Source organism: Cricetulus griseus, chromosome 2, assembly GCF_003668045.3.
Source record: "Cricetulus griseus strain 17A/GY chromosome 2, alternate assembly CriGri-PICRH-1.0, whole genome shotgun sequence".
In the NCBI taxonomy this organism is placed as follows: domain Eukaryota; kingdom Metazoa; phylum Chordata; class Mammalia; order Rodentia; family Cricetidae; genus Cricetulus; species Cricetulus griseus.
The window spans coordinates 372802443-372827458 of NC_048595.1; the positions used below are offsets into that span (position 1 = coordinate 372802443).

The following is a 25016-nucleotide window of genomic DNA, read 5'->3' on the forward strand; positions in this document are numbered from 1 at the left end:
GAGTCTGGGACCAGATTTTGGGACCAGACCTGTCGCTCACAGTGATGGAGGGGAATTCTGCTCTTCTGGGTGTGTTCAGAAAAGAAAAGGAAGCCCGGGGGCCGGACTCCAGGCATTATCACAGGGGAATCCACCCGCTTCGCGGTGCTCGCTGTTCTGCACCCGCGCAAGGTGCAGCCACCCCCTGGGAGCCGTCGTGGGGGGAACGCAGAGTCCAGCCGGCGCTCCAGCTCCTCCCCTAGGCGCGGCAGTCAAGTGCAGGGCACCAAGGGATCTGTGAGGGATCTTGGCAGGACCGTGGCAGCGAGTGTTGCGAGGAAGCACGGAGTCATGACCCAGCTGCTCCTGGCGCTCTGGGCGTCCATGGTGTCTGTGGAGCTCGCCCGAGGCTTGGCGACCAGGGAGCCAGGTAAGGGATGGACAGGACTGGAGCGAGATGGAATGGGGTGGGTCCGGCCTGCGCTGCCCACCCACCGTCATATATTCTTGACCACAGACCAAAACCTGAGCTGCTTCCAGTGCTTCAAGGTCCAACAGCCCAACCAGTGTCGGCCCATAAAGTGCCAGCCAGACGAAAAATTCTGCCAGAGCAACGAGGTGCTCGTTTACTCAAGTGAGTCCTTCCTCGGGCCTGGAAGGCTCCAGGGACAGTGGCCCCACACCCACAGGCCCAGTGCGTCCTCTAGGTGCTGGACTATTCGGAAAAGTGTGGTCTGAATTTTGGCAGTTCCTTTTTCTCTCCCAATCGCCATATTTGTTCGTGTGTCACTCCTTCTAGAAATCACCCCGGGACAAAGGCTCTGATGTGATATTGAATTCCCAAATCAACAGGAGTGCAAAAACAGAGCCAGCCAGCCAGGGACAGGTTTTCCAAGGCCACCCAGTCTCGTGGGGGGCATCATAGGGCTGTGAAAGCAGTGGGACCTTAGGTAAGATCAGCCTTAGAGATTACGATGGGACAAAAGCCAACGTGTTACTTTTCCCATTTCCGTGGAAAGGTGAAAATATGAAAATGTCCAGAAACCAGAAGTGGTCAGACAGACCTGTTTCGAGCACACCCGTGGTGGTGTAGTTGCTTGGACCTAGCTCTAGTTCTCTGGAACAGTGCAGAAGCCTCAGAGCTGCCTCCTCTCATGAGAAAAAGATCTGAGCCTGACTGCAGAGTAATTCCTACAATTCAGGCATCTCCTGTTTCCTTGCTTCCTGAGAATAATGGCTTGAGCTGGCCTAGGATACGCTCTAAGGAGTGGTTTGGTGTGAGCCTCAGGCAGGGGGTCCTGATAAGCTGCCCTTTGTAGTTGTATCCCCAGGCACTGCAAGCTGCCTCAGGCTGCCTCCTAGTACCGTGTTTCTCCTTCTGCGTCTCAAATCCTCGGCTTGGTGCCCCACCCCCCAGCATTTTGTTCAGTTGCTCCTGAGCCTGAAGGTAAAAACTGGTGTTCTGTGCAGTGAGTGGTCTCTGAGGACTCCCTTCTGGGTGCTACCTGTTCTGAGAAGATCTGGTGTTCTCGCTGGGGAGGTTTGTGCAGGGTCAAGGCTTCCAAGGAGGCCACAGGCTCAGTGTTCTCTGCCAGAGCGTTCTTGGTCATCCTAAATTCTGTGCCACCAAGCAATGTACTCTTTGGCAACCAGTTCTTTTCCACTTTGCCCCCTTTACTGCACCTCCTGGGCCACATCCAGCCACACGCACTGGAAGCCCCGCCCCCAATCTCCCATCTAGCCTGGAAGCTCTAGGACCACATGCTGTCTTTTTTCTTCTACAGGTTCAGTAAGCAGAGCACAGATCAGCAAGCACTGCACTGTCCATTGTCCCAACAGCAACAGTCAGTTTGAGTGGCCACTGACAGAAGGAATTCAGGGCAAGATCACCAGGCGATGCTGTTCAATGCCTCTCTGCAACAGAGCACCTGACATCCAGAAGAGGTTCAGGGCCCTGCCAGAAAGGATCCTGCTGCCAATGGGTCTGGGCCTCTTCTTCACCCTGTTGTGAGGACACCCCCCCCCCCGCCACACACACACACACACACACACACACACACACCCCTGTAGCACCTCAAGTGGCTATCCCACCTCCATCCATCCCAGGACTTGCAAGGTGATGCTCAGTCCCTGAGGTGAAAGGGAGGGCACCATAACCTTTGCTCAGGACCCAGCAGTCTGCTCCTACCCAACATCTTGGCTCCTCGTGGAGACAGACAAGGGAGTATTTCCAATGCAGGCCACAGGATGCTTTGAGAAAGCTCTTGATCCTTGGCACACTGCCCAAGCTCTGTGAGTGGCACACAGGACCTGGTGAAGCCAGAGGTGCAGCCACACCCTGACCCTGATTGTCCTTCCCCCATAGCGGATCACTTTCTGGATGGAGTTGAGGTTGAGAAACACTATGGGGTCCCCTGTTCATGCACAGGGACTGCTGGCTGTGTCGCACAACTCAGAGACAGTAAACTCTCAATGCCCCACAGCCTGACTCCTGCCTTTTCTTTGTCCCATTTGCCCCAGAGACACATTCCTCTCCCAGCTCTCAGTACAGCCTGCTATGGATAGAACAGTCAAGATGTGGGTGGTACCACCCAGGCAATAGCCACACTGAACATGGAGCTGCCCTCAAAGCCTGGGGCCCAGCATAGGGTGAACACACAATCCAAGCTCAGATCTGGGGTCCTAGGAGGGCTCACTGGGAACAGAGTTGAGAATGCCAGGGTGGTTTAAGAACACATTTGGTTGAAGCTTCACTGTAGGAAGTGAGGCCTGTTGGACATGACTGAGTGCCTGGTCTTGATTGGCAGACTGAGTGGGCTCTACAGGGCCTGAAGAGGCTAAGAGAACAAGGAGGCTGCTGGTGTGAGGCCCTTGGCGTGTGACAGATGTCTTACTCTAGCCTTGCTATGCCCATGTTGCTGGACAGAAACAACTAAGGAACATTGATTTGGCTCACAGTTTCAGTCCATCAAGATGGGGAAAGGCATTCCCAGCAGTGGGAGCTTGGGGTGAGGCTGTTGACATCAGACTGGACTAGAAAACTGAGAGCAGAGCTAGAACCAGGGTCCAGGTATAACCTTCAAGGGCCCACCCCTACCACCCACTTCCACTAACTAGACTCCCTTTCCTGAAGGCTTCACAGCCTCCCAAAATAGTGCCACCAGCTGGGGAGCAAAGTTTGCAACCTGACCCTGCAGGGAGTGTTTCAGATTCAGACCCTAACAGCAAGTGAGCCTGTGGGCGGGTGTGGTACCTTGTTCCCAGATCTGTGCATCTGCCCACCCTGGTCCACACACATCTTCCTCCCTGACCCTACTCTTCATGGTCCTCCACCCAAATCTTTTTTTTGTTGTTGGTTTTTGTTTGTTTGTTTGTTTTGTTTTGTTTTTCAAGACAGGTTCCTCTGTGGCTTTGGAGGTTGTCCTGGAATTAGGTCTTGTAGACCAGGCTGGTCTCCAACTCACAGAATTCGCCTGCCTGGCCTCGAGGCCTGACCTGCCTCTGCCTCGAGAGTGCTGGGATTAAAGGCATGTGCCACCATCACCTGGCATTCCACCTAGATCTTAACTGAGGTGGCAGAGAGGACACCATACCCTCCACCCCAAGACCCTGCAGCTTCTTCCTAATGGACACCTTGGCCCAGTGACTGAGATGGCCTAGAGACTCTTGGAGCCTCTGGATAGCCCTGAGTCAGACATCTCTGTTCCCAGGGTCCCTGATGAAAGCAAGACCTTCTCTTGCTTTAGGGTTTTGTTTTGTTTTAAGTAGTTAGGAGTTTTCACACTAAGTTTTAACCCCACTCACTCCCCACACTGGCCAAGCAGTAGTGCTATATCTGCTTAGTGGCCCAGGGTAGGAGCCCTGGGGGTATTAGGGTTTGGGAGCCTTTGGATCTCCAGGCCTGGGACATGATTTGTGCTAAGGGGCACAGGTACTGGGAGGACCATCTTGCCATGGTAAGCTGGGTGGCTCCTTGGAGCCAAATTCTCCTATAAAAATTGTGTATAAGTGACACCTGGGTCCTGTGTGGTGATGCATGTGTTTGAGAGTGACAAGGCCTTTCTCAACCCAGGAACTAAGGTGCCAGACAGTTGACAGTTCCCCAAAAGTCAAATGGAGACAGATGAGTTCATTTGAGTTCATTGCCTCACAGCTGTGATGATTATGGATGTGGACACACCAGTGAGCAAAGAGAAAGCAAGCTTCACCAAGAAAAGAACAGGCCAAACTCGGACTCCCACCATAGGAGAGGAACTGCGGAAGACACTGTGAGGTGCCTTATATGGGGAGCTTTTGTATAAGAGTTATAGTTAGGACTAGGCAAAGATTAGGGTAATTTTATTGAGACAGGTTAATCATCCAGACAGGCTCTACTCACGCCTCCCTGGCCCAGCCAGGAGATAATCACATACTGCTTGCCCAATTTGGGGTGGTCCCACATCAAATCCCCTTTCTGTCCATCTTTGACTTGCTTCCTTAGCTGCTCACTTTGACTCTTGCACTAGCCATGCCAATCTTGACAGGCAGTGCCAATCACAGAATGTGAAGGTAATGCTGGTTCCCGCCATTGGCTTTTGTTTACTGGTCATTGATAAAACTATTCTCTTTGTTTCCATGTTTTCAGGACCAGATTATAGTTTTACCATAGGCCTTTTCCCTGTATTGCCTGTAGACTGGTAACTTCTGTATTTCTGGGCAAGTTTGGGCCCCTAGGGAAGTCCTCCCACCCAACCTCTGTATCAGTTATTCTATACCCTCTGGAATTGGGGTCTAAGTTCCTGGGCTTCAGTCTTTTGAGGGTATCCTTTAAGCTGGAAACCAGAAACCTACAGAATAAGTGAATTTTTAAGTTGCGGATGAGTCTGCATAGATGGCTGAGTCTGTAAAGTACTTGCTCTATATGTATGAGGACCTCAGTCTGATCCCCAGACCCATGAAAAATGCTGGGCATGGCAGCGTGTGTGTAGAACCCTGGCACAGAGACAGTCAGATCCCTGGGACTCGGTGGCCAATCAGTCTTGCCTAGCAGGGAGCTCCATCTCAAAGGAAGTAGATGGTGTTTCTGAAAATGACATCTGAGGTCTTCTGACCTCCACATGCACACATAACTCACCTGCACATGAACACACACATTAAAGTTAGTGAAGAAAGATGGAGATGAGCAATAACTGGAATAATCCTGAAATTATGGCAGGAACTCCTGGTGGTAAACAACATGCTAATTGAGAATTGAGCCAGCAGCTCAAAAGTGACCACAGAAGGAATAGTCAAAGATCCATGAAGGGTATGGAACCTGCCCTGTAGTGAAGCCACTGTCTCCCAACAACTGCTCTCCCAAGTACTTCTGGCCCTACCAAAATCTCATCACTGTCTCAGTCTCCCTTAGATCCCAGACACTCTCCTATTACCTGGACCAGAGCCATGTGACTTTCATGGGGCCACAATCCAGGCTGGCTATGAGCATCCAACATGACAGGGCAGGACATGTGGGCATTCAGGCAGGTAGCTCCTTCCCTTGCCTGGACATGCAGAGGACTGAAGAGCAGGCAGCTGGGTCACCTAGGTGGTGGGTCAGAAAAGTAGGGAGAACTTTCCTCAAATACACCACAAGCCAGGGTTGATGACATTCACTCCTGTTGTCTTCTGGAGTTTTTCAGGTTTGTGTTTTGCCTTTAAGTCTGTAGTCCTTTACTTTGACTTTGGCGAAGGGTAGAGTCCAACAGATTTTTCTCTATTCTGTTCCAGTTATCTGTGTGTCTACTCTTGATATCTATATATGAGCCTCCAGCATTGCCTTGGTATACCAGGGTCCCAAGACCACCCCAATCTTAGTGACTTCCTAGGAGGACTTTCAGGAAGCAGTGTAGACTACCCACAGCTGTAACTCCAGCTTCAAGGGTTTCAGCACCTTCTTTTGGCCTACACACACACACACACACACACACACACACACACACACACACACACACGCACGCACGCACGCACGCACGCACGCACGCACGCACGCACGGCGCGCGCGCGCACACACACACACGTGTATTTATATCACGGGGGGCATACATAATAAAAATAAATTATTTTTTAAATCTCAAAAACTTAAGTAATGAGGTATTATCATGTAGCCTGCCCCATCTCTCTCCCCCCCCCTCCTCTCCCCAGCCCTCCTTTATGTTTGCTGTTGAATATGTGACCTTGAAGCTTCCTGCTCCAGCCACCTGCTTCCATACTTCTGCTGCTGTTCTATACTCTCCCTCTGGAATTGTAAGTTCAAATAAACTCTTCAGTCTGTAAGTCACTTTTGCTCAAGGTGCTTCATCACAGCATCAAAAAGTTACTGATTTTTGATATAAATACACGTGTGTGTGTGTGTGTGTGTGTGTGTGTGTGTGTGTGTGTGTGTGTAAGCAGTTTGGGTGTGAATGGGAAAGCATAAAGGTCAGCAAGAAAGCAGGACACCGAAGAGCAGCTGGATAGAGGCATACAATATAAAAAACGTCATTGCCAAAGTAGATAAAAAAAAAGGGGAGCCCAACATCGGGTAGGAGGTGACAGCTGCCTTGAACACATACAGAAAAGACAGGCAACACCAAAGTCTGATGTGTATGCCAGGTATCCCAGAGGTAGTAGAGAAGTAATGCAGTAGAGAGAAACATCTGAAGAAATGACAGGGTTGGGGGGGCAGTAGCTGAGTGGTGGAGTGGCTAGCCTAGCATGTGAGACTCTGAGATGGATCCCCCATAGCAGGAAGAAAGGCAGGCAGGCAAGAAGGAAAGTTCTCACCTCAGAGAAAGTTGTAAAGTGTGTTCCAGAATCAATACACCCAAAACATTAAATCTAAAGAAACACATATTTTATATACCACATATCATCATCACAAGCTATAGTTCTTTTGGAGAGATGAGAACGTGTGATATGGGAAGTGGTCATGGCCATGGTGGCCCTGGACAGAGCAGTGGTAGGAGTATGGGGTGACATTCAGAAAGCAGATCCAGAGACAGACCTTGTGTGAGGTGCTGCTCTAGACTCAAGGGGCATGGGCTGGACAAGCAAGTGAGACAAGCAAGCTGGACCGAGTGCACGTGGAGGAAGGCGGTGTCAGGGAAAGTGGGAGAAGCCAGGTAGGAACTAGGGTTGTGCCAAATTTTGTGATTTTGATAATTATACCATAGTTATGTGAAAAGTTAGTGATGGGGGATGTGCTTCTGTGTATGTGTTTGTCTTACTGGATGATAAATAAAGTACTGTTTGGCCAATGAGGCAGCAAGTTAGACGAGACTAGGAGTCAAAGAGGATTCTGGGAAATGTAGTAGAGAAGTGGTGATCCAGGCAGGAAGTGACATAGCAAGGAGACTCATATTTAAGGAAGGAGAAGTAGGAAGTGGTCCCTTTTTTCCCCTCTGCACTTCATCCAGAGGCGCCATGTGATCCACCAGCAAGAGAGGGCACCAGCGGAGGGCATCCTCTATAAGATAAGTCTTATAAAATATATAGATTTATGATAATTAAGACTGAGCTAACAGATGAGAAATCCTAGTCATTGGCCAAGTAGCATTGTACCTAATACAAGTCTCTGTGCATTAATTTGGGCCCTAACTCAGCTGGCAGAACTCAGGCAGCTGGCAGAGACCACCCACGTGGTGGTAGGGCTCAGGCGGCTTTTGGCCCGAAAGATTTATCATAACAAGTTAGTGTTTGGAAAAAAAACAAGTTAGTATTTGAAAAAATGAGCATAAAGTACAGAATAATTCTTATACTTTTTTTCAACTTTTTTATTTTTAAGAGATAGGGTCTCATGTAGCCAAGGCTGGTCTTGAATTTCTGATCCTCTTGCCCTCACCCAAATGCTGGAGTTGTGGGTGTGAGGCTCTGCACCCAGTTTTCTTTTTTTTTTTTTTGCAACTTTCCTTTTTTTTTTTTCTTTTTTTTTCTTTTTGGCTTTTCGAGTTTCTCTGTGTAACAGCTCTGGCTGTCCTGGAACTCACTCTGTAGGCCAGGCTGGCCTCGAACTCACAGAGATCTGCCTGCCTCTGCCTCCCAAGTGCTGGGATTAAAGGTGTGCACCAGTACACCCAGCTCTTTTTCTTTTCTTTTGTGACTTAAAAACCTAGAATATTTCAAAATGGAAAATGAACCCCTAAACTGAATATTAACTTATATTCTTCCCCATAAGCACCACTCCCAGCCCCCAGCCCTCTGGACAGAAGCCAGATCTTTCTCACTGATCCCTTCAAACTACTTTGCAGTTCTTATGGAGAATGTTGTTTGGGTTGAAATCTATGTGAGAGACTGCCTCTACCTTTTTTCACCATTAATTTCCAGCTTAAAGCTGGCAGGTGGTAAAAGCATCACAGAGGATGAGAGGGGGAGACTGGGGAAGAGAGATAAGATCTGGACACTGAAGGAAAGCACTGAAGTGAAAGAGACAGCCAAGCTTCCTTCTTGCACACCCGAGTGAGTGCCAGGCCGGGCACTCAGTCACCTGCACAGTTAGGGCCTGAGGGTCCCACCTGACCAGTTTTTTCATTGAAAATGAACTTGATAAAACAAACCGTCTTCATGAGCCTCAACTTGGCCCCCACCCCTTCAGGGCTGAGTGGGGTACACTGCTGACCCCAGCCACTTACATCTCAGGTGGAATTAGGAACCACAGCTCAGGGTGGAGCCCTGATGGGTTCTGTTATGGGAAGGAGGGCCCAGTGCTGGTCCCAGGTACTGTGTGACCCAGCTGTCCCTCCTACCAGGTCCTGCGGGGGTGAAGTTTAAAAACTAAGGGAGCCTCTTGGCACCTTCTGACCTCTACCAGGGCCCAGGCAGGCTGGGAAAGGGGTTGTCTTAAGGTACACTGACCCAAGAGAACACTTGCAAATGGCCTGAGGCTGGGCCTGGGGATAGGGGAAGGCAGGAGGGTGTTCATGGGAGGAGAGCAGGAGGTTGCAGGTATGGCCTGACCACAAACATCGTAAAAGGGCCTGGGTGGTGACCCCTAGTGTGCAGACCAAAGTGGAGGCATGTTGGGGGTGGGGGTGGGGTTGATATCATTGGAATGTGAGACAAAGCCATTCCATGGGGGAAGCACTCCTTTCGTGGTCACCCAGGCAGGTGTTCAGGATTCAGCTACATTTGGTTGCATGGCCCTGAGGGGAGGTGAGCATGTCACTTTAGACCACAGGTGTCGATGACAGCTTCAAATCCAAGATGTTCAGGGTTTAGGGTAGGGTGACCATAGGGGAGCTGTGAGCCAGATGGCACCCTCAGACTGCAGCCTGCCCTCCCCAGACAATGGCCTGCAGAGCCAGAGTTTACCACACTAACAATCATGGCCTGAAGCCCCATCTTCAGAGCATAGAACACCTAGGAGACATTATCAGCATCAGTGGACTGCCAGGTTGACTGGCTCAGGCAATCCTGGAGGAGTGGGCTGGCTTTTGAGCTAGAGGCTCCTCTGAGCTCCTTCCTGATATCCTGGCCTGTTTTTTGTTTTTTTTTTTTTAAGCTAAAAGGGTGCCAGCTTAGGCAGCCTCCCTCCTTGAACCCAGCTGTGGGCCCACAATGGCCTTTCTCCTACCTCTATTTGAAGCCTAGTTATTTTCTTCCTTTCTTACTTTTTCTTTCTTTCTTTCTTTTTCTTCTTTTTTTTTCTTTTTCTTTCTTTTTTTTTTTTTTTTTTTTTTTTTTTTTGCAACAAGGTCTCACTCTGTAGCTCAAGTTGGCCTTGAAACTGCCTCAGCTTTCTGAGTGTTGGGATCACAGTCCTGTACCACCAAGCCCAATTAGCAAACCCCAATTATTTAGACTGTAGCTTACAAGAACCATCCGTGGGACAGAGGAGTCAGGACAGTGGTGACAGGCTTTGTAGGATGGGGTCAGCCTGGAGGGGAGGGTCTCACCAGGAAGCCCTCAGTGGCCCAGTGGGCTCAAGTCCAGAAAGTTTGGTATTAGTGGTCTTGGTTCTGTGGGAGGGAGTCCAGGTTGCTCTCCTCTTTCTTGCTCCATGATACTTTCAAGATTATCAGAGGCAGAGCTGGCTTCTCATTACCAGACTCCAAGCCCAGCTAGCCAGGCTAGACTGTGCCTCCAATTCTTTAAACCAGGGCCAACAGGATGCTGAACCTTTCTGCCCCTGACCCCTGTGGGTGCTCTGAGGGTGCTGGCTGGTGCTGTGGACAAAGACAGCGGCAGCCGTTTTGACTGACGGCTATCTGCCCTGCTGTGGCCAGCAGCCCTGTTGTCCTGGAGGGTCACCCCCCGCCCCAACAATGAAAGGGTTTCTCTGGAGCCTGTCCTGGAACTTGCTCTTGTTGACCAGGCTGGTCTCCAACTCACAGAGATCTGCTTCCCTCTGCCTCCCGAGTGCTGGGATTAAAGGTGTACGCCACCACCACCCAGCTCTCCTGCAGTTTTGAAGGAAAGCTGGAGGACAGGAGTCACATGGTTCCTGTTGGCATCTTCTGCTGTGTTCCCACCACCTTGCTAGGCCCAGAGATCCTCTGGATACCAGCTTTCTCCTTTCTGCAGTGAGAAGGCTGCTCTCACCGGGCATTGGGATGCCTGGGTGTGAAAGCTGGTGAGGGCCAACTTCATTCAGTCCATTCTGCTGTTCCCAGAACCTGTAGCAGCAAAGTCCTCAAATGGACTCTGCCAGGCTGCTCAGCTCTGGGGACTTGATTCTGAGCTCCTACCGACCTCCCCTACCCTACCCCACCCCCCAGCTGCTGATGTTCCTTCAGAGGCCCAGGTCCCTTTAATTTACAAGACACACTTCTTGGAGCTTGCAACGGTGTTGGGATCCTTCTACAGCCCTGACCTTTCCTTTGGCCACCAGCCAAATAAGCCAAAAATTCCTGGAAATACAGCACGTCTGCTTGACCACAGGCTGGTAAGAACTTTAGTGATCATAGGGATGTTTGAGTGTTGCAGGTCCAGGGCCTAATTACCAATTTTCTTGAGCTTTTGGGCTCCTTGATAGCCATTTATTATTGACCTCTGTATGTGACCCAGCATCTTTATGACTATTAGGAAAATCCTTTGGAATGTACAAACAGATCAACCAAGAGGCTAAACAGGTCATCAGATCCTGTCTGAGGTCAAAACCTGAGATTTCCCCAGCTTTGCTTTGACTTTACCTGCTCGATGTGTCCACCAATGTATCTGAAGAGTCTTAATTTGTGATTGTATTGTTTGGCTAATTATTAAAAAAAAAAAACTCCATAAAACTATTACCACATTGAACATGGTACTTGGGTAACTGGAATATGTGCTCCAGGACAATGGTCACACATATTTGGTTCCAGAATAAACTGTCCTATCTCCTTTGAAATGAAAGCTGCCCTTTGGTGATGATATCCTGAAGTATGGGATTAAACATGGACTAGTTTTGAAATAAACAGACCCCTGTACAGAGAAGAGACAATATAACACTCCACTGACAGATCAGCCTGCACTAGAAGCCTATGGAGAAGAGCTGCATGGCCAGGAGCTGAGCAGCCCCTGGGGCCAAAGTCTGGGCTCCTTCCTGTCCCCTCTCTGGCTTCTCATCCCTGTTAGTATGCAGGCATCTGTACTGGTCTGCCCTTGGAGTTCTGACAGGATACATCATCAGCCCCCACTACCAAGAACACCACCTGTGCACATTCACTATGTTCCATTTTAAAAGGACCCTGCCCACCTCCCATCCTTCTCTCTTTCTCTCCCTCTCTGTCTGTCCCTCTGTGTCTCTCTCTGTCTCTCTTTCCTCTCTCTTACTGCTCCTGTCTCCAGAGGCCAGTCTCCCTTCTCCCCTTCTCCCCTTTTACAATCCCTTTCCCCTAATAAAAACCCCTCCACTTGAACTCTGCCATGGGGCATCTTTCACACTGCTTTTTTTTTTTTTTTAATTACAACACACCCCATTTCTCACTTGCAGAGAAGGCCAAGGCCATCTTGCTGCAGTGACAAAGGCAGAGGTCTTTGTAATCCAAGGCAGAGGTCTCTTCTAAGACCTGGTACCCATCCCCCGGTTTGCGAAATGGGGATTCGAGTGAAAGACCCAAAGCATCCCACAGTTGTCAAGGGGGCTAATGGCTGCCACTCCCACAACTCAGAGCTTGTTTGGGTCAGGACAGGTAATGCCTGTAACTTTAATAATTCTGCTGCCCACAGGCTCATGTGCCTCCTACCTCCCCCTTCTGCCCGTCATTCTTCCTGATTTGTCAGGAGGGCCCTGTAAACAGACTCGGGCAGAGGTTTCTGTTGGCTCAGGTGGGAACACATAAATCAGAGATGGGCCAGGCACTGAGGCCTGGGAAGATTGGGGTTCCAGAGCCCTGTGGTTGAGAGAACAGCTGGCATTCTCCATAAGACTCCAAGAGGGCACAGCTGACCTCACTGGGAGAAACCTTTTTCCCCTGGGACCCTGCACTGTCCCATCAGGTCACCCTTGCTGCTTCAACCCTGAAGAAATGATTTTCTCTTGGTGCCACCTCCACACAAGCTCCCTCTTATGTGGTCTGAGGTGCTGAGCCATCTCCTCACACAGTAAGTAGGAAGCAGGACTGACAAGGGTCTGCAAGGTATGTGAGGGGCCATAGGTTCCTCAGGCAGTTCCTTCAGGTGGCTGTGAAAGACCCCCTCGGGGTGAGACCCCAGTGTGTCCACTCGGGAATGGGCGACCCCAGTCACCAGGCTAGAGCTTGATGCAAACAAAAAATAAAGCAAGAGGCTTTATTCAGCAACCAGAGCGCTGGGGCCCAGCACTTTACTCACGCAGGAGCAGAGGATCTGGACCCCGAGTTGGGGTCTAGGGGCTTCTTAAAGGCAAGAACTGCAAACAGATGGGGTCTGGAGTGAGCAAGGGTAATAGTTCTGATTGGCTCATTCCAGGTGGCCGACCGCAATCTCCAGGCTCATGGGTCGTTCAGGGCAGTTACATCTCTATCTCTGGGAACCATTTGTCAGGGTGGAATTCCTCAAACCTTAATGGTCCTTTCCTGTTAAGGTCATAAATTCAGGTTCTCACGTATCTGCAAAGAAAACATCTTAGGCTGGTGTCCTTCAGGATCTCATTGCATGGTGGGCAAATGAAATACCACCCAGTCAAAAAGAGAAGCTTTTAAAAGGGGCAGACCATAAGGTTGGAGGCCATAAATTACAGAGTTTCCATGGTTACTTAAGGTCATACAAAGTACAGATTTAGTAACTATACATTTTAAGGGAGATACATTTGACTGAGATAAGACAGGGCATGGGCTTGTAGGGTTACAGAGTCACAGGGTCTGTCAGTTATCCCCAGAGCTGGGGGATCTTTATGACCAGTAGTTAACAAAGGAATGTTGACAGGAGTGGTGGACAATTACCTCTCCTTCTCTGAGAGCAGGGGATCAGGCGCCAGTCATGACACTCCTGATTTAAGGAGTTAAATTTCCCTTTATCATTAGATGTTCCCTTTTCAGGGCCTAATTTTTTAAACTTTTATTAATTTGAATTTTTGGTCCCTCAGCTGTGGGTGGGGATCAGTCCTTTTCTGCTGTGCAGAGGAGCCCACTGTCTTATGGGGAGAGGTGTTACCTCTCCCAGGGCCAGACCATATAAACTTGCCTGTGTGAGCTTGCCATGATCTGGGCAGGGTCTGAAGAAGCCAAGCCCCTCCCCTTCCTGGACTACCAGGCAGGTCCAAGATCCAGATGCCTAAAGCTAAATCCATAGCACCAGAGATGTTGGTTCTAGCTGCATGCACCCCACTTTTACTGAGGCCAGAGGGCCCACAAGGCAGTGTGCATGCTCTGTGTCGCTGCTCACCCTTACTCTACACTGAGAGATCTTTCCCCAATAATGCTTCACCAAGTTTGAGGCCACCATGTAACATATAGGAGGGGTAGACCAGGGATTTGGATTCCTCCAACACAGCCCAGTGTCACTGACCATACAAACAGTGGCATTGCACTGAGTCTTGGCTTGAAACCTGACCTGTAACATGATAAATAAAAGACCTAGAGACAGCAGATCGGTGGTGGCACACGCTTTAGTCCCAGCACTCGGGAGGCAGAGGCAGGCGGATCTCTGTGAGTTCAAGACCAGCCTGGTCTACAAGAGCTAGTTTCAGGACAGCCTCCAAAGCCACAGAGAAACCCTGTCTCGAAAAACAAAAAAGACCCAGAGATAAATATTGAGGTTCAAACTTCAAGCTGAAGAACAGAAAAGCAAAGTAGCAGGCCACTAGCTCTTACCACTACCTAAGGCTGAATGGGAAGATCCTGCTGTCTCTCAGTGTTGCTGGAGAATCCCGAGACTGTATGTCTTCCCATTCTCAATGTGGCAGAAAAATGAAGGCTTTATAATGAGACCTTGCTCCTGTCTTTTATACCTCCCTGTGTTAGACCCCCGGAAAACTCAGGTATCTGGGGTCCCAGGCCACGACCTTGGTCACCCCAATCACCAGGCGGATTCGAGAGCTTGCTGCAAACTGCATGAAGCTTTATTGTAATTTAACGAGCTAACCCCATGTTAGCTCGGGCCTTTCACCCACCCGCCATGGCGGTTGGCTAGCAAAAGACAGCTCCTAGGGCTCTGGAGAGATCTTGTAGGGCAGCGTAAGGGGAGTGTCTAGGGGTACGCACAGGCTCAGGATTGGTGTGCTTCCAGGCTTAGAGGGCTTGCCCTGTGTTGATTGGCCAACTGGTTGTTATGGCCCATAGGCCTTCCCAGGGTGGTTGCTATGCTCTGTGCGTCATTGCTGTGTGCTTGTCCGTAAAGTACACCCAGGGTCGTAAAGCATAGCGCCACCAGCTAACTTCTGATTGGTTCCTTGTCATGAGGCAGGCACCTAACCTTTAGTGACTAAGACAAAGTCATAGCGAGTACGTGTTACTGTCATGGCTGCCGAAATGGGGTGCTGGTCCCTTCACCTGATGCTGGGATTAAGAGTGTGATACCAAGTGCTGAGATCATCTTTGTGTGAGCTGTCTCTTTAGGACTGAATCAGTCTTATGTAGATCTGGCTGGCCTTGAATTCAGAGGGATCCATCTACCTCTTAATCCTGAGCCCTAGGATTAAAGGTGTGTACCACCACCTCCTAGCTTCTGGCTGCTGGGATTAAAGGTGTGTGCCTGGCCTCTATAGCTTGTGACTGATTTGGCTTTCTGAATCCTCAAACAAACTTTAATAAATCATAAATAATATATCACCACACAACCCTGATGATGCTAGTCAGCTCTGTACCTCTTCCAAGTTTGTAAATTGCTCTATGTCCTCCAAGGTGTCTTTTCTTAGTTTTAGTTAGACACGCATTTCTACCTGAGTCATTTTCAAGTGTCCAGTTCAGAGGTCTGAACTCACTGGCACTGCTGTGCAAGCATAGTACTACTAACTACCTCCAGGGCTCTCCCACCCTTCCAAACCAGAACCACTGCCGGCCCTTGGCAACCCCACTCTACAAATGTGACTCCTCTAAGCCCCTCCCGTGACCGGCATCACACAGGCTGCCTTTTTGTGCCTCATCATAATGTCCTCTAGGTCTATGCCACTCTTTGTGTCATTGCCTCCTTCTTATGACATTGGCCTCCCTTCTTATGACAGAATAGCATCCCATTGGTGTTTTGTCTTGATCTGTTTCTTGCTACTATGACACTATGACAGAATACCTGAGGCTGGTGCTCTGAAAAGGAAGGAGACGTATTTAGTTTACAGTTCTTCAGGTTCGGGAGCAAGGTGGCTGTATCAGCTTGACCCTGGAAGATGTTAGAATCAGTCCTCTGAAAAACCCAAACTTCCCACCAGGCTCCACCTCTTCTGGGTTCCATCACCTAGCATCATCACAAACCAAGCTTCCAGCATTCAGACTTTTGAGAGACAAGCCACACCAACCACAGCATAAGTACCACTTCCTATATATGCAGTCCTCCCATGATGGACACTTGGCTTGCCTCCATCTTTTGGTTGTTTTGGCTGCTATATACATGTGTATACACCGCCTGTATACACAGGCAGCTGCCTAGCCAATGCCCCGCTTTCAATCCTTTTAGGGCATAGAAGCATATAATAATTGTTTTTAATTTTTTCTCCACAGGAGCTGCCCCATTTTCCTTTCCCACCAACAATGCATGAAACTTGCAATTTCTTCACTCCTCACCCACACCCTTAGTTTCCACAGTGGCTGTTTTAATGGGTGTTATTTGTGATTCACATTTCCCAATTATATTACCTTCTGTGTCACTGGGAGCCAAAATGCCCAACAGAAGCCGCACAAGAGAGGAAAGGCCTGTTTTCCTCTGTTTTAGGGGCTCGGCTGTCATGGTGGGGGAAGGTGTGAGGTGGTTCCCTTCATGGTGGGTCAGGAAGCAGAGAAATGGGAAGACACTCTGCTAGCTCTCCCCCGCCCCCCCTGTTTTGTTACACCAGAATCTCTGGCCCATGAAATGGTATCCCCCACATTCAGGGCAGCTCTCTCAGACCCATCTATAGGTGTGCCTTCTAGGTGATTCTAGATCCAGCCAAGCTGACAATTGAGACGGATCATCACATCAACCACAAGTGATATTGGTGTCTTCTATTGGCCACTCCTGCATATCCTGTGAAGAAAAGTTTATTTGACTCCTCCCTGTTTTTTGTTTATTTCTTTATTGTTGAGTGGCAAATGCTCTTTATAGATTTTCAGTACCAACCTTTTATCAGATACATACATGATTTATAAGTATTTCCTCCATCCCTTCATGGTGGGCCAGTAAGCAGAGGAAAGAAAATGCTGGTATTGTACAAGAATATCCCCTGAGCCAATCGGCCACTGTCTTCTAGAATTCTGCATTGTCTGCTTGCAGAAAATCACTTCACTGGGCTTGTTGACTATTGGTGTTCCCTCACAGAACGTGAGAGAAGCCATCACCCACAGCATGTGCAGACTCTCCGGTGCTTTTATGATCCTCACCCTTGCCCTATAAATAAGCCAGTAAACTCATTGGCTCTGCAGGAAAACTTTGATGGACTCAAACTTTGGTTTGTAATGGAGACCTTAGAAGGTGGGTGGTAGATTACCTAATTCCACCTGCCCTTGGGCAAAAATTCCAGAGACAACAGGGAATGTTATCTCTGTAAAATGCCTTTTAATTACCTACGTTAATTTTTTGTTTCTCTGTTTGTTTTTTGAGACAGGGTTTCTCTGTGCAGCCCTGGCTGTCCTGTAACTCATGCTGTAGACCAGGCTGACCTTGAACTCACAGAGATCTACCTGCCTCTGCCTCTTGAATGCTGGGATTAAAGGTATATGCTACCACAGCCTGGGTGAAAGAAGTATTTTTTTTTTTATAACTGAATGTTAGCTTCCTTGTTTGTTTTTAATAGAAATGATAGTGTTTTTCTTAATTTTTAAAACTATTTACACACCATGGCTCACATGGGGAGGTTAGAGGACAACTTCCTGAGGCCAGTTCTCTCCTTCCACTGTGTAGATCCAAGGACTGAACTCAGGTCATCAGACTTGGCAGCAGGCACCCTATCCACTGAGCCATCTCATTGGCTCTTTTCTTTAGTCTTTGCTTTTTGAGATAGGGCTCCACTAGACTGGCCTGGCATTCCCTATATGGCCCAGATTGACCTCAAACTCATGATGACCCCCCTGCCTCAGCCTTCCAAATACTGAGATTACAAGTATGTGCTACCAAACTCAGCTCGGTATTAGCTTTGCTCATAAGTGCTTTCACTAATATGTCCCTGGGAACTTGTGTATCCTAATCTATGGCCAGGGTGCCATTCACTCACCTCTACCCTTTTCTTCATGCATAGTCCTCTTATGATTCTGAACTAGGTCTGTCTTGGTCACCTGTTACTTTTTATACATCAACTTAAAAGTTGGTTTTGTCTGTAGTTGTTCTTGTATTTTTGAGAGAGTGAGAGCTGTCTATCTCATGCCCCTGAGCCAGAACAGAGCAAGTGTCCTATACATCAAGAGTACATCAAGATCTGCACAGAGGGGAGAGTGTTGGACACAGAAATTCAAATAAATCTACCCAGAGAAGTCCCCCAACATTACACTGGTCTCAATGTCTGAGTTTCTATTTCCAGCCAATAGTCAGCAACAGAGGATCATAGCATGCACCTCACTGGTGACAGGTGACATCAAGGCCAGACTTGACTTCAGGAAATGGATTGAGTTCAGTCCTTTTTGGTTCCCACTACAGGGATTGGATCTAGGACCTCAGGCTAGTTAAGTGGTCTGCCACTGAGTCACATCCCCCGGTAGTGAGCTCAGTTCTTTGAGCCAGTGGCCAATGTGACCACATCCCATATCAAGAAATACAATGCAAGAGTGCACACACACTCTCTCACACACCTACACACACACACACACACACACACACACACACACACACACACACGACGATAAATATATACAACCACCAACATGGACACACTAACACACATGGAAGGGCAAAGGTTAATAGCTGCCTGCTACCCTTCCTCCCCTGTGATGCTCACACACACACACACACACACACACACACACACACACACAGAGAGAGAGAGAGAGAATGTATTTTAACTTTATTTATTTATTTACTTATTAATGTATGTGGGTGTTTTACTTGAATGTATGTCCATGCATCACATGTATGCAGTACCTGTGGAGGTCAGGAGAAAGCACTGGATACCCTGGGACTGGAATTATAGATGGTGGGGAACTTCCTTGTGGGAGCTGGAACTAGAACCCAAGTCTTCCAGAAGAGCAGACAGTGCTCTTAACCACCGAGTCATCTCCCCAGCCCCAGCCCCAGCCCCAGCCCCAGCCCTTAGTTCTTTTGTTTCTTTGGGACCCTGCTGGGTGACCTAAGGTGCCCTTGGGGTTGGCTGTCCCACCTAGTGACTAGACATTCACTTTCTCCTTCCACCTAGGCTTGAATGCAAGAATGCAAATTATCTGCCCATTACTGGGGAGCTTGGGGACATGGACCTTGTCCTGAGTAAATTTCCACTGTGGCTACTATTGGTATATAAGTCTGCTCCCCTCTGAAATAAACGGCATTCTCCTTGCAAGAATGACCCACTGTCTTGTCTTTAACCCTCAGATTCCCTCGCCCAAACCGTGAAATGCTGTAGCACTGGCCATTACTACAAATGGAGGTCCCACCGAGATCGGGAAATCAGGAAATACACACTGAAGGGTCACCCAGGAAGGCTGGCCAGCATAAAGGTAAGTGGGTGTATCAATATGGTTGTCTCGCCGGGCGTTGGTGGCGCACGCCTTTAATCCCAGCACTTGGGAGGCAGAAGCAGGCGGATCTCTGTGAGTTGGAGACCAGCCTGGTCTACAAGAGCTAGTTCCAGGACAGCCTCCAAAGCCACAGAGAAACCCTGTCTCGAAAAAAAAAAAAATGGTTGTCTCAATTCCTGAGAGAGTTAGGCTGGTAAGGTACCATAAGGATGCCTCAACTCCTGAAGGAGTTAGATTGGAATAGAATAGCGCTGTCTCAAAAATGAATTGAAAAAAATATAGAAAAATAAAAAAATAGAAAAATGAGAAAAATCGAGTAATAGGAAAGAAAAATAACATATATGAGTTTATTAAGATTTGTTCAGATATCAGTCCAGCAGAAACTTCAGTTAAAAATATGTTATTCCTACAGAGAAAGCAAGACATAGGGAGGAAAAAAATGCACTTAGCCTTCTAGAGGTTGCTTTGGAAGTGGTCAGGAATAATACTGGGTCAAACAGAGTCCCAACAGAAGACAAAATAGGGGGTCAGGCTTCTGTCCGAAATACAGGAGAGGAAACAGATTTTCCAGTGGCCCAGAGGGCAAAAGTCGAGCTCAGGCCAAGGTCAGTCCTGGCAGCTTCCACAGGCCCTCAGCCAGTGGCTGACAGGGCTTCAGACAGTCTGGAGCTCCTCGGGGAAATTTGCAGCCTTGGGAGATGCCGCTATGGCTGATGCCGGTCAAATGTATATAAATGCTATTGATACAGCCAGTCAGAAACTGTTTTAAGATCTTATGGAGAAAGAAAGGCAACATAGGTAAATTTGGATGTGTTCAAATTTTGGATGCTCATAATTCTAGAATTAGCTGAAACTGCTGTGTTTCAAGAGATTTCAATTAGGTATTTTTCAATTCCACAGACTGATCATAACCCAGGCAAAAGGAGAGATGAGAGATATGTGTATGTTCTGTATGTATGTGGCCACACATGAATGTTTGATATATGTATGACTGTGAAAGCATGAATGCTGACAAAAGAAACTGCTTAAATTGCCTTGGATATGATTACAGAGATGCTTGATTTGCCTCGGATGTAGTAGGAGGACTACCAAGATTGCTTTGAATATAGTCATAAAGAGCATTCAATCAGGCAGTCAATGTCTTTACAGGAAAGTTGATATTCTGAGTCCTCAAAGCCAGTTGGTGAAAAAATAGCAGAAGCTTATAGCATTAACTTAGTGGCAGGGGCAATTTATAAATGTTTCTATAGAATTTGGTCAAAGAGAGGATACAGAAATACTCCCAAATTTTTTGGTTAAAAAAGAATATCTAGAAAGTAAAAGCTGATACATGATTAAAGTTTTTGAAAAGAAGCTTCAGAAGACAGCCACCCTGTTAGAAGGCACAACCTAGTATTGTGTCAGCTAAGATGCAAATGAGGCCTTGTCAGCTAATGGAAGCTTCAAAGGTTAGATCAGTAAACACTGCTCAGAAACTTTAAATAAATCTCAAAAATTGTTTGGGACATATTAATATTCTGAAGAAATTCGACTTAAAAGTAAAAATTAGAAAGGATAGTTTACAATCTTTGAATGATTTTAATTTGTAAAAAATATTCAATCGTTATGTCTTTTTTGGGGGGCATCTAATGACGATTTAAGACCTTAAAATGAGATTCTACAAGAGATGGTGATCCCAATGCACCCAGACAGCTAATAGAGAGTAGGCAATTTTTTCTACTGTTAAAGAGGGTAATCAAGCATCAGCAGATGTTGTGTTAGCAATGCAAAGCCATGGGAAGCTTATGTGCTCCCCACAAAGCATATATTCACTGATGATTCTTCTATTAAACTAACAGCTTAAGTTACTAATGGTAAAAAATATACAAAACAGAAGGTCCCAACCACAGCTCAGGTAATCAAGTTATGAGCTATTGCAATGGTCTCTCAGCATCTAATAAAATGATTCATTTAATCTATGTACTAAGAATCATTATGTTTTTAAGGCTCTTTAATGCATAGAAACTATTATGATCAGGTTAAAAATGTTAATTAAACAAATTCAAAATGCTGTTCACCTAAAAAATTGCCATGATTTGTGGGTCACATTGGGAGCCTGTTCAGTCCTTTCCCTGCCTACTGGCTAAAGGGAACGAATCAACAGATTGATTAATAAAATTGGTATATTTGTCTCAGGTAGAGAGAACTCTACAGTCTCATAACTTTCATCATTAATAACATAAGTCTAAGAAAACAATTTTGTTTAACTAGAGAGACTGCTCCTCAAATTGCCAAACAATGAGATGTACCCACAATGTTTATCTGTAACTAATTTAGGAATGAACCCTTGAGGTCCACTTCCTAATCATGGCAAATGGATGTTACTCATATTACAAAGTTTGACAAGTTAAAATATATACACATGGTAGTTAATAGATATTCAAGTTTCAAAACATGTTACAAAATAATAGCTGTGATTGGGCCATTTTTCTCTCAACTACTCAATGATTTTGATAATCAATACCCATCAAATAATTTGGTTGACAAGCTGTTCAAATAGTTAAGGATTGCCCTCTTTATGTAGAATTTCTTCCTGTGCCTCATTTGGGAATTATTCCCCGAGGACTGTAGCCCAATCACATATGGCAGATGGATGTAACACATGTGCCATCCTTTGGTAAATTGCAATTTGTCCATGTTTCTGTAGATACTTTTTCCAGACTAATATTTTCCTCTGTCCATTCTGGTGAGAAGGTAAAAAATGTTAAAAGCCATTCTCTACAGGCTTTTGCCTACATGGGGGTCCCAAAACAAATTAAGACTGATAATGGCCCCACCTATGTCAACAGAGGTTTCAATTAGTTTTATCAGATTTTAAAATTACCCCCAAAACTGATATTCCTTACAACCCCCAAGAGCAGGCTATTATGGAATGTGCCAACCACACTTTAAAAGCCTATTTAGTTAAAGTAAAGAAGGGGGACCTTGAGGGTCACCTTGGCTCCCCTCACTCTACTCTATCACTTATTCTACTCTATCACTATTTAAAATTTTTAAATTGTGGATGATTCTAGTAACTCCACAGCAGACCATTATTGGCAGTCCACTGCACAGAATAGACCTCTGGTTAAATGGAGAGATCTTCCCTCAGGCCTATGGAAAGGGCCAGATCCGGTTTTGGTGTGGGCCTGGGGGGGGTCTGTTTGCATTTTCCCACAGAAAGGCGAGTCCCCAATTTGGGTTCCAGAATGTTGTATGTGCCCAGTTCCTGCTGATATGTATCAGCCATCTTATGACCCATTGGGCCTTCATGAGGCACCTGCCTGTCCTGATGCCGGTGGGTCTTCAGAGTTGGGCGTGGCCAGTTATGGTCAGCTCCAACCTTGGCCTGGGTAAGGCAGCTGGCAGTAAGGATTTAAAAGAAACAATTTTCCTGGTTGTTGGCTTTAAGATCACCTCTTCAACTTGGCCCAAGATGCTGGCCGGATCTGCTTAATTAAGCTGGAAGTCACGTCAACCTTTTAGGACATGTTTCTTTGCAGGCTTTATGCCTACTTAGGTGCAGTCTCTTTGGCTGCCCAAGAGGATAATTTAAAACTTGCAATATGTGTTCCTCCACCCTTTTCTTATATTCAGTAACCCTCCTCCGGGAGAAATGCTTAATTGTTTCCTCCAGATGAAGGGACCAGCTCCCCATTTCGGCAGCCATAACAGCCGAACACGTATTTGTCTTAGTCACTAAGGTCAGATGCCTGCCCCTTTCGGCAGCCATGACAGTAACAGGTGCTTTTCTGACCTTGCCTTGGTCACTAAGAGGTCAGATGCCTGCCTCGTGGCAAGGAACCAATCAGAAGTTAGCTGGTGGTGCTATGCTTTATGGCACTGGGTGTGCTTTACGGACAAGTGCACAGCAATGACGCACAGAGCATAGCAACCACCCTGGGAGGGTCTATGGGCCATAACAACCAGTTGGCCAATCAACACAGGGCAAGTCCTCCAAGCCTGGAGGCACATCAATCCTGAGCCTGTGCGGACCCCTAGACACTCCTCTTACGCTGCCCTACAAAATCTCTCTGCAGCCAGTTCGAGCTGTCTTTGCTAGACATCCACCATGAAGGTGGGTGAAAGACCCGAGCTAACATGGGGTTAGCTCATTAAACAACAATAAAGCCTCATGCAGTTTGCAGCAAGCTTTCGAATCTGCCTGGTGATTGGTGTGACCTCGGTCCTGGGCTGAGACCCCGGAGGCCTGAGTTTTCTGGGGGTCTAACACAGAAATGCCACTTGGAGAAGCTGTCGAGATGATGGGATTTCAGCCTCGGTGGTGCCGTGGTTCGTGGTACCGAGTCACGCCGGTGGGACTCCCAGGAGAGGACCAGCTTTTCCTTACAAAAGATATCCTTTTGATATCTTGACTTCCTGCTTAGCTGCCCCTCAGTCACTTGCCACAGCAGGCACACTGGGTATTTCTCAGAGGAGGTTCCCTCTGCCTTAAATTCCCCAAAATAATATTTATTCTCTAGTCAAAATTTGGCACTTTAAATTTTAATTGCCAAACTTCTCTCTTAAATTTCCCAAATTACATGGCTCAATTGGCTACTCAATTTATTTAAACTTGTGAGACCAGGGTGCCTCCCCTTTTGGGAGACTCCCTTTTTTAGGGACTGTTGTTGACAGGTCAATTTTGGAATGGAGTGGATAGCTAGACCTCAGGATTAAAGCCCTGGGTAGCATCGTTTTTAGCCCTAGTCTAACCTTACCGCATAAAAGGATGCAAGTCCAGAGCCATTTTCGGACAAAGCAAATCATGCTCTCCTTGACAGCAGACAACCCCTCAGCACACACAGGTCTAGCTGATCCTGCAAGGCAAATGAGTAATCAATGACCGGTAAGATTTGGTGGACATCTATAGACCTAAGACAGGGGTCTTCGAGGCCTGGACAGGCTTCCCTTTGATGGGTAAAATAGATGTTAAAGTCCTGGACAACCTAAGCCAGATGCTCATTTTTTTTTGTTTATATATAAAAGGGTTGCCCTGTTGGGACCTTGCTGGGTGACCTACAGTGCCCTTGGGGTTAGCTGTCCTGCCTCGTGACTAGGAGTCCCTGTTGATACCCTGCTGGGTGACCTAAGGTGCCCTAAGTCTCTGTCCACCTCGTGACTAGACATTCGTTCACTTTCTCCTGCCTAGGCCTGAAAGCAAGAATGGCAAGAATGCAAATTATCTGCCCATTGCCAGGGGGCTTGGGGACATGGACCTTGATCTGAGTAAATTTCCACTGTGGCTGCTACTGGTATATAAGGCCCTCTGAAATAAACGGCATTCTCCTTGCAAGAATGACCCACTGTCTTGTCTTTATTTAACCCTCAGATTCCCTTGCCCGAGCCATGAAATGTTGTAACCGTGAAATGTGTAACGCTGGCCATCACTACATGTTTCATTTCATTTTGTTTTTGAGACAGGGTCTCACCATGCAGCTGAGCTGGCCTCAAACTCCCAATCCTCCTGCCTCAGCTTTCCAAGTGCAGAGAGCCCACCAGCATGCACAGGCTGAGCAAGTTGTTTAAATAGAATCATAACAATACAGAGGAAGATAGGCAGGTTTTGTTGAAGGGCTTCGTGAGATGGGGACAAATGCCTTTACACTTGTCCCACCAGCCAATATGGCTTTTGTAGTCAGCTGGTGGTGCCAGAACCCCATATTCATTATTAAAGGTGGCTCCTGAAAAGGCTGTGCTAGTGTGAGACTTGACTTTGTGGCTATGGCAGGCTACTTGACGTGTGGCTGTCACCAGGTAGCAAGACTATTTGTGTCTCTTTAGCTGTGAGTTCTGTGACAATGGCGAAGTAACAGGAAAGAGTTAGGAATGCTCTGGGCCTGA

The 25016-nt window shown here is 47.4% G+C and overlaps 1 protein-coding gene across 1 annotated transcript; it reads left to right on the top strand.

Moving 5' to 3' along the window:
• Positions 1–330: 330 nt before the first annotated feature.
• On the top strand, positions 331–1990 carry Ly6l (lymphocyte antigen 6 family member L). The gene is made up of 3 exons (XM_027404304.2): positions 331–409; positions 497–613; positions 1764–1990. Exons 1-3 carry the CDS (start codon positions 331–333, stop codon positions 1988–1990), a joined length of 423 nt encoding a protein of 140 aa, XP_027260105.1.
• Positions 1991–25016: the final 23026 nt, after the last annotated feature.

Coding starts and splice junctions, on each gene's coding strand:
- Ly6l (XM_027404304.2), top strand. CDS start 331: ATGACCCAGCTGCTCCTGGCGCTCTGGGCGTCCATGGTGTCTGTGGAG. Junction 410..496: donor CTTGGCGACCAGGGAGCCAG/GTAAGGGATGGA, acceptor TCTTGACCACAG/ACCAAAACCTGAGCTGCTTC. Junction 614..1,763: donor CGAGGTGCTCGTTTACTCAA/GTGAGTCCTTCC, acceptor TTTCTTCTACAG/GTTCAGTAAGCAGAGCACAG.